The sequence below is a fragment of the Ailuropoda melanoleuca genome, chromosome 5, assembly GCF_002007445.2.
Source record: "Ailuropoda melanoleuca isolate Jingjing chromosome 5, ASM200744v2, whole genome shotgun sequence".
Classification (NCBI taxonomy): Eukaryota; Metazoa; Chordata; class Mammalia; order Carnivora; family Ursidae; genus Ailuropoda; species Ailuropoda melanoleuca.
The window spans coordinates 24,283,183-24,292,653 of NC_048222.1; the positions used below are offsets into that span (position 1 = coordinate 24,283,183).

The 9,471-nt window shown below is 56.4% G+C and overlaps 2 protein-coding genes across 2 annotated transcripts in view; one reads left to right on the forward strand and one right to left on the reverse strand.

Annotated features, from left to right (window-relative positions):
• FOXC1 (forkhead box C1) overlaps window positions 1–1,143 on the reverse strand; it is a 3,903-nt gene extending 2,760 nt beyond the window's left edge. Inside the window, exon 1 of the mRNA XM_034660202.1 lies at window positions 4–1,143. Within this exon, the coding sequence (XP_034516093.1) occupies window positions 4–584 (581 nt within the window). The 5' untranslated portion in view covers window positions 585–1,143. The remainder of the gene's footprint in view (window positions 1–3) is intronic.
• Window positions 1,144–3,721: 2,578 nt separating this feature from the next.
• LOC117802256 lies at window positions 3,722–9,031 on the forward strand. The gene is made up of 3 exons (XM_034660203.1): window positions 3,722–3,922; window positions 6,705–6,945; window positions 8,793–9,031. The coding sequence occupies exons 1-3, from the start codon at window positions 3,740–3,742 to the stop codon at window positions 9,029–9,031; spliced, it is 663 nt and encodes a 220-aa protein (XP_034516094.1). The 5' UTR covers window positions 3,722–3,739.
• The last annotated feature ends 440 nt before the right edge of the window (window positions 9,032–9,471 follow it).

The following is a 9,471-nucleotide window of genomic DNA, read 5'->3' on the forward strand; positions in this document are numbered from 1 at the left end:
GGCGGCTCCTTGAGGTGCAGCCGGTCCTTCTCCTCCTTGTCCTTCACCGCGTCCTTCTTCTTGAAGCGCCGCCGCCGCCGCAGGAAGCTGCCGTTCTCGAACATGTTGTACGAGTCCGGGTCCAGCGTCCAGTAGCTGCCCTTGCCCGGTTTCTTGTCGTCGCGGGGCACCTTGACGAAGCACTCGTTCAGCGAGAGGTTGTGGCGGATGCTGTTCTGCCAGCCTTGTTTATTGTCCCGATAGAAGGGGAAGCGGTCCATGATGAACTGGTAGATGCCGTTGAGGGTGATCTTCTTGTCCGGGGCGTTCTGGATGGCCATGGTGATGAGCGCGATGTAGCTGTAGGGAGGCTTCACCATGTCCTTGGGCTGCGGCTGCGGCGTATAAGGCCCGTAGGCGCGGGCCATGCCGCCCGGGTACTGCTCGGCGTGCGCCGGGTGCGAGTACACGCTCATGGGGGCCGGCATGGCGGTGTAGCCGCCCCCGGCCGCCGCCGCCGCCGCGCGGTAGTAGCTCTGCTCTCCGCCGAGGTAGGGCACCACTCCCAGGGAGTTGGGGCTGGACACGGAGTAGCGCGCCTGCATGGCCCCCGCTCGCCGCCGTCGCCCCGCGCCTCCCGCCGCCCCCCACCCTCCCTAGGCCGGCCACGCCGCGCCGGCTGCCCAGTCCGAGTCCGGCCCCACAGAGCTGGTGCCGGGCCGCCGCGCTGAGTCCGGCTCGGCCGCCGCCGCCGCCTCCCGAAGCCGCCGGCCGCGCGCGGCCTCTCCCTGCGCTCTCTCGGGCTCTTGGGGCGCCTCTGGCCACTTCGGGGTCGGTGCTAGGGAAGAGGGACGGACGAGGACGCGGCAGACGGCCTTGGAGGAACCCGCGGAGCAACTTCCAGGCGAGAACGGCAAAACAGAGCCAAAACTAAAAAACAAGAAGGCGCCCTTCTCGCCACACTGCTTGCGCCTTCCAGGAGACTCTGCCCTGAGCCGCCGGCGAAGGCGGCCAAATAACCAGGGGCGGGGGGCAGCGCGCCGGCCGCCTTCCCGGGCCCCGCGTCACCTTTTTTTCAGTCTCTCTCGCGCCGGCCGCTTAAGGAAGCATTGGGAAAACTTCTGAACTTTTGAGCATCCGTCACCCAGGCGAGGACTTTTTTACGCAGTTACATTTTTTCCGGGCAGCGGAGCCCCGCCCCACCACAGCAGCAGCAGCCAATGGTCGGCGAGAACCGCCTCTGAATGAGCCGGAGGCCGAGCCCTGGCGGCCCGCGCCCAGCAGCGGGAGGACCGCGGGGCTGACCACACGCGCGCCGGCCGTTCGGAGCCCGCGCCCCTACCCCTGCCCCTGCCCGCGCCAGGCCTGCACCCACAGCGCCCCTGCCCCGAGCCCCAGCCTCCCGCTGCCGCCGCCCGCACTGTCTCCCACCCCTGACCCTCCGCACAGGCGTCCATTGTTCTCGCAGACTTCCTGGGTCCTCCTGGGCCCCACGCAGACCCTTCCTCCGTCCACCGCTCCCAGATGTCCCCGAGTCCTCGAGCCCCAACTCGGGCTGGCTCTTTCCCATTCCTTGGTCGATCTGGCTGAGTCCAGTGCCGGGATTTCGTGGGCCTCTCTTCCCTTCCTCCTTTTCTCCTCACCTTTCCTCTCTTTCCACCTCTTCCTTCCCTCTCGTCGCCAGTCTCACTCGGTTCACTGATGTGTTCATTTGCCCCCTACCTGGAGATTCTCTTGCCCGGAGCTGGGTTACAAAGGACAGGGTTTTAAAGGCTCAGTCACAGCCATGCTTTTCCCGCTGGGGTAGGAGTTGTCGCCTCCACCTCGGCTTCCTCGTGACCCCTATCCAGTAGAAATAAGGGAGAGGGGATATGCGGCCTTGCCGGGACCGCTGCCCAGGTAGGCTCCGCTCGTCCCATTTCAGGCCACCTCGTTCCTCTCCCCGCCAGGGCACTCGGCGCCCCGAGGGTGCTTGAGGCACTGGCTGCAGGGGCCCGGAGGCTTCCCTGCGCTCCCCTGTGGCGGGGAGGGTGGGGTGTGTACGTGATCCCTAAAGTTCGCCACTCGCCGCCGGGTCTTGCCTGGTCCGGCATGTTTCGGCTCAGAGGAGGGGTCACGCTTCGGGCTCGGTGACATTAGCAGGTGTGATGACAAGAAGCAAATAAACACGTCCAAGAACTTAACGCGTCTCAGTTCAACCTCCACCTCCACACGCGCGGGGCTGCCGACTTGCAGATAACGGGTGCGTTGGGGGGGTGGTGTTCAGAATCGCACCTGCAGATCGGGTCAAGGATTCTGGGAGGATAAACACAGAAGATGTATCCTTGTGCACGCCTGAAATGTACAGTTTCTGAACGACTGGAATGGGATGGGAAGGAGGACAGAGGGAAAGAAACGAAGGAACAGGGGAAAAAAATTGGCCACCCTCTCCCTGCGGCGCAATTCTGCATTTTGGCAACTCTAGAAAAGACCCTTCTGAAGACTGAACACTAGATCGTTTACCAGAAGCGGGGGGGGGGGGGTACTGGCAAACTTGGGAATCTGTGAAGAAGAGTACTTGACGCATTTAACACCTCCACTCCCCCAATTTCTGACAATCTTTAATGCAAGGACGTGTTGGGAGCCCCTTTTGGCTTCCCAGCTGGAATCCCGGCTTCCTCACTGCACAAAAATTCTCATTGTCGCTTTAGTTGTTAGCTATCAAAGGCGCTGACTTGTGTAGCAGGCTCAGCTCCATGTCATTTGGACATTGAAAAAACAGTGTGTTTCAGAATGGACATTTACATGGAGAGAAGAGGACCTGCTACTTCTAGAACTAGCCTGAGGGTAGGGGGTTGCCCGGAAGTCCCAATTCCTGAGGCCTCTTGGCCTGCTGTGCCCTTGGGGCACTTGAAACTCCTTTTTCAGGGTGTTCCCAAGGTCGGGGGCTCATATTGGAAAAAACACTAGATTTGTCAGTAGGGGGCTCAGTACTTGATGGTTCCTAAACACATGCAGAGGAAGGAAGGGGGGAGAAGACCCCCGACTTGAAAAATGAATTCGTATCCAGCCCCCATCCCTGTACTCTGACATAATCAGCCCCTTCGGCTGAGGCTTTATGGGGTGCTCTGGCTTCAGCCTGGAGGCCAATTAAGTGGTCTCCCTAAATGCCCCAGCGTTTGGTGAATTTGAACTTTAAACTTCATCTCCACTGCTCGCAGTGCATGGAGAGGAAAGAGCAATAGCGACTCGTTTGTTTTCCTAAAGGGGGAAACGCCAGCGGGCCCCGGGTTTTGCAATGGACAGTTGTGCTTCGCGGTCTCTCCCCAGCACACCGTCCCCTGCCCTCCCCTCTCTATCTTCCTCCGCCAGACCAGAGGAGTGTAAACAGCTTGTTATGTAAATTGCAAATCCAACAGCGGTGGTGTTCTGGGCTCCCCGCTTTGGATATAAAAGTTACCGTTGTGAAATTAGTATCTGGCATGCAAGAAAAAATGGAGGGATGCAGTTTTATAAAGATCAACTTTCCACTGGTTTAGCTCTGGATATTCGCCAGGAAAAGATATTTGCATTTGTGTTTTATAAGCTTACTCGGAAGCAAACCTCCAGTAAAAGGCTTGATTATATTTCAAGTACTTTGCTTATTTTATTATTGTTGTTAGGAGTGTTATTTTAAAGTTAAGGCACAGAAATGAAGTCTTTTGGGGAATGGGTTAAAGTTTTTATTTTCAGTTTAAAGTTTTTGATGCCCCTTTTTCCTGCTCCTCAGGGTAGTTCAATCATGTCTCCTGAACAACCCTCGACTCAATCGGCAGAAATGCCCCGGCAGGACACCTTGGGCTTCTTTTCTGACACCTCCCCTGCTTTCAGGCTGAAGGTCCTGCAGGCGACAGTGGTAATGGATGTTTGGTGGAACTGCCACTTGGCCCGCCCTGCAACCCCCAGCCCCTCCTTGACCTGCCAGGTGGGTTTACAATTCCCGGGGCCCACTGAGGGGTCCTTAGCTCTCAGGAGGGGGCGTGACGTCACAGTGATATTTAAAACAAGGCCTCCCCAGGGTCCCTACTGCAGAAAAGCACCAGGGAGATGTGGCGAGCACTCCAGGAAATGCCTGGATTCGGGAACGCGGTGACACCGCAGGAATGTGTGTTTTGGGGGGAGCTGGGGGGTGGAGATGGTGCCCTAACGCAGGTCACCAGGAGCCAGAAGGAACTCTTTCTCTTTTCTTTTCTTTTTATTCAAGTCAAGTAGAGGGAATAAGAATGGGGTGAGCCCCGAGTTCAAGAAATGACTGTCCAGCGTGCGATCCCAGCCCAGGGCGCACAGATTGTCCTCTCCGCCAGAGACCCCTGGGAACTTTCCAGCCCCGGTAGCCCAATCGTCCCTGGGACCTACCCAGACCCCCTCCCTGTCTGCAGTTCCCGCATATCCAGATTTTGGCTCTCGGTTATGCCCAGGAAGCTGCCCATCGGGGGGTCTAGGCTGCCCTCCCGCGGGTTCCCCGGGGCCCCCACTTGGTCCAGGAGCTGCGGAAAACAGGAAAGGCAGGCTTAGAAGATGAGGGAAGGGACTTCTGCTCTAGAGGATGCATCGAATCCAGAGGGTTCTGCAAACCCAGGAGGGAGGATGCATGTCTGCAGCCGTCCTACCATCTCCCCTCCGCTGCCAGGAGACAAATTGGAAGATTAAGGCAATTATCCCGCCAAAGAGATTTGAAAACTCCCCACTAGACCGAAATCACAAACAACCGCAGCAAAGTCCATGTGTGTCTGTGTGTGGGGGGGTGTCTTTGAGCTATTTAGATAAATGCCTGTAGTTCTACATATGGCCTCGTTTGCGTAGATCAGGAACCCAGGGGTAGGGGAGGATATTTCGGTGTCAATAACTGTTATTCGTTATCAAACTATCGCCCAGAAGGTAGTGTTTGTCTTCAGTGTGACTTCTCAGCGGAGGGAGGAGGCTGGGACCCAATGCCTGTGTGGCCGAGACTCAGATCGTTGCTTTCTTCTTCCCTCTTAGTTGGGGGGTTTCTGAATAGAGGTTCTGTTAACGCAGCACCTGTAATTCAGCCCCCTCCTCAGCAGAAAAATAATTCCTACAATAAATAAAAAGAACGTTTGTTTTTCGATTATGTTTTAAAGACAAAGTGATCCACATTGCCTGTCCACACGATAGAACTGATTGGATAGTTGTCCTTGTAGGAGCAGATCTCCACAGGAAATTTATGTGATGGGATAATTTAATGTCATACCCCAAGTCCCCAAGATGGGCTGTCCCACTAATTACTTACACAGGACAATGCGTGCCAACACCTGCTCTTGGTTACCCGTCGGGTGGCCCACCTGTCACCTCAGAGCCGAGTTTTAACAAGGAAGGGGCACAGGACATGCGGGAAGTGAATCTTTAACTTTAGTTCCTGGCCACGAAAGACTCAGGGCTTCCTTTGCCCAGAGGTAGATGGACACCGGAACTGTCATCTTTCATTAACAATCCAGGACAAGAATAAAATCTATGAAAGGGTGGGTGATGGGAAAGGACTAGGTGCATGCGTGTGCATGTGCGCACCTGCGTGGCCTCGCAGCCTGGTCCCCAGCAGACTCAGGACAGCTGCGGCAAGCCGGGTCCTGAAAGGGTAGAGGCCCCGCTTCCTCTCAGCCTCGTGACACCGGCTCATTTGGGGCGCGCGCAGCGCAGGGCCCAGCGGTCCTCCAGCCCCAGAGGCGGTAGCGCAGGACCGGGATTGCAGGGTGCGGGCGGGCGCCGGCGGTGGGAGAACCGCGGGGCGAAGGCGCCTTCCGGGGGCTGGAGTGAAAAGCGCTCACTCCTGCACGGACGCGCCTTGGCTACCGATCCGCGGACAGACGCACAGACAGTTCAGAGCCGCAGGCCCGGTGAGGTCGGTTGCACCTTGCTGGCGGCTGGGCCTGTGTCCCGCCAGGGTGCTTCCAGCACCGCCCCGCGGCGGACCTCGAGCCCGGGCGGCCACCCTTCCGCCCGCCGGAAAGCGACCGTCGCAGAGCCTGAGCCTCGACGCCCCGGGGCCTCCGCTTGCCGGGCGGGCCTGAGCTCTGGGACGCCGCTCCCGACGTCCCTCACCCTACCCGCGGGGCGTCCCACCGCGCGGACGCAAGGCCGGGGCCGGTGTGCGAAAAGCGCGGTCAGCTTCGCACCCCAGACCTTGCGGGGAGCAGCCGCGGGGCCCTCAACCAGAGCCGGCAGTTTGCACCTCTCAGCGCCGGGACACGGCCGACACCTGGCTGGGTGCAATAGGCCTTTCCCGGAGGGCAGCTGTCCTCGCGAGCGCCTGCGGCTGGAAGCGGTGGCCCGGTGGTCGGGGTCCCCATCCGCCCTCCACAGGCTTCCCGCCTTTTCCCCGCGAATGCAGAGCAGGGAAAACGAGGTGTGGGAAGTCCCAAAGCCTCTCGGCAGGACTGGGTTGGGGCTCCCCGGCTGGCGGCGCAGGTCCCCCTCCAAGTCCCACAGCCTGGGGCCCGGGACTCGCCGGCCGCTCTGGGCTCCCTCGCCCGGCACTGCGCGTGCTCCGAGCGCCCCCTGCGGTCCGCAGCTTAGTCTCGGCTGCGCCTCCGCCGCGGCGTGAGGCTCCAGCCCCGCTCCTGCCCATCCCTTCCGGAGCCTTTCCTGGGGAAAGGGTCTCCCGAGGAAGGGGTCCCTGGGGGTGGCCGCGCTGCTGGAGAGGGACCGCGAGGTGACCGTCCCCTTGTTTTCTCACTCTGAAACCTCCCCAGTGTCCAGGCGAGAGCAGTCTGAAGTCCCACGAGGAGACCATCTCAGACTCCAAGGCACGGACCAGCGACGTTTTTGTTCCTGGAGCCCGAGGTGACCTGGTCCTGGGGCTTGCAGCCACCGGCTACATTCCTTCCAGGCGGCTCCTTTTAATGATGTGCACGTTACAGAAAAAAGCAAGGCCGCTTCATCAAATGAATTACATTCTGGAAGATGCCAAGGAATGTATTTACTGGCAGCCAGGTTTGCCAATAAAAGTTGCAAATGAAGACTGCTGGTTTCCAGGAAAATGTACTTCTGTTTTTTAACCACACCTTAGTCTTAATTATGAAAAACTGAACCTCCAAAGAACCTGTTTAGAGAACAGGACTAGTGAGTGGCAGTGATAGTGGATACTAGTGCGGTCTCACACCCCCACACACATTTACACTCCCCGGAGACACTGTATGACAACACAGACCATGCACACTGCAGCGTTACCCACGGAGAAACTTGCCAATATTTACATACACAGTAGACACAGACACAAGGCTAGACGCTGGCACGCAGAGAGGTATGCATTCGGATTAGTGCTATTTAGTTTGGAAGCAAAGATATAAGAAAAGATAAACTATGGCAAATAAAAAGGCAAATTTCCACAGAATATTAAATAGAAATAAATGTATGAAAGGAAAGGAGCCACTTGCTCCGTAGTATTTAGCTACTCCTAAATTTGCCCTGGTATTTTTTAAGGCCAATAGCTGACTAGGGTTAAACTATAAATTAGGGGCGACAGAAAAAGAAATCCAGAATTTACTTTTACGGAGGTCCCTTTTGGCTTGGGGTCATAAAAACCCCAATCAGAATTGGAAAATTTCTCTGCTCACCAAATGGGATAGCTCTTTGTTTTCCCCAAGGTTCAAGTGCTCCTTTAGACACTTGGTTTGGGGCAGGGGGGTACTAGAGAAGGGTAAATTTGCTTGATATGACACTTCTGTAGTCCCAGCCACAGACCCTTAGACAATGATAATAAGATGCGCAGAGCATTTCTTATGTTGTCATTCTGCTGAGGGCTTCAAGTAACCATTTCCTTTAATCCTCACAATGATATGGACACTATTATCTGCATCGTATATGGGAGGGAACTGAGTCTCAGAGAGAGTAAGTTACTTGGCTGAAATTACAGCGGCCTCACCATTTTATTTTGTGTGTCTCCTTGGGTCTAACACACCATTTCTGATAAGGTACATCATTTACCTTCTACTCAGAGAAGAAAAATTAAACCAGTGACCATTACCGGTGGATTAAGTCTCCTCTCTATTTTGGATGTTAAAATGTGCATTTCAAATCAAGGATCTATTGACTGATCCATTTAATCAGCAAATATATGGAGGCTTTCTTTTCGTTGAGCATGATTCTAGCAGCTGAAACACAACACAATACCCTTTGCTGGACACCTTTGTGAAGGTAAATAGTAATAATGTGGGGAAACGTTGATCGACATCCACGCTTGCATCTGTTGTACGTGTGTAAGCTTACTTGCATCTGTTGTACGTGTGTAAGCTTACTTGCATCTGTTGTACGTGTGTAAGCTTACTTGACTTGCACAGAGCTAGCGTGTCTGCACACAGATGTTCCAGAAATGCTTCTCAAGTGGGTGAGGCAGGGGTCCCAGCCAGCACTTGCAAAATCCAGTGCAGCCTTCCCTCAGCCAGCCGCCCCAGCCTCCTCAGCCTTAAGTCCCACCAGGCCCTGGAGTCTAATGCAGTGTGGAGCTTCAGGGGGCAGGGTGGGGATAGCAGCAGGGAAGGCCAGAGAGGTGAGGGGAGAGAATAGGCCACAGGGCCTTTTTAAAGAATCCCTCCCCTGCCCAACTTGGACCTGGCCTGGGCCTGGAAGATTGATCCAAAGGCCAATAGTGAGGCTGGGAAGAGCTTCACCTGGTAGCAAAGCCAGTGGAGGCCCCAAGACCTCGGTTAGGCCTGGGGGGAGAGCACGGCCTCTCGCATCTCATCTCAGGAGCTTCTGGGAGTGAGGGGCTCTGCTCTCCCAGGGAACGAGGCAGAGCTGTGTGCTGGACCTAGGGGTGCCCAAGGGCCCCTCTGCACCAGGATTTCCCGCGTCTTCCCAGGAAAAGCGGGGCGTGCACAGTCCCGGCAGCCGGTGTGTCCAGCACTGCTGGGTACGTCCCATCAGCTGGTGGCCGCGGCAGGCGGTGGGCACCAGGGCCAGACTCCCTTGGGACCACCCCAGCCCCCGCTGGCTGCGGCGACAGTCTGGGACTGCCCTGCTTCTCTTCAAGGCCAGCCAGTGTGGGCGTCTGGTCTCCCTTTGTCTGTCCCTGCAGTGAGTGGAGGAAGGTTCTTTTAAAGGCCAGGCTGTTGTGTTCACACAGGCGCACGCACGTAATCCCGAACCAGGGCCTGTGTTTAGTCTATCTCGCTGACGTCCTTCCTGAACAGATGGGAAGAGGAAACGATTCTCTTAGCCATTTTTGCCTTCACTGTACCCCGGCCCATCCGTCATTTTCTCGCCTAGCGTCTCCAGGACGCATGGTCTGCACTGGCTGCCCCGGGTCCCCACCGGCAGGCTGTCACAGGAGACGCTGGCCGCCGCCCACCCCACATGTGCTTTTCCTCCTTCCTTTCGCACAAAGGTTTACATTATTGGCTATCCTTATGATGAAACAGGCCCCAGATTAGATAAGGTTAAATTACACTTTTATAAGGTGCCAGGACGGTCTTGGGAGACATTCTCCTTTTATTTGTGAGTGTGCGCTTATAATACTAG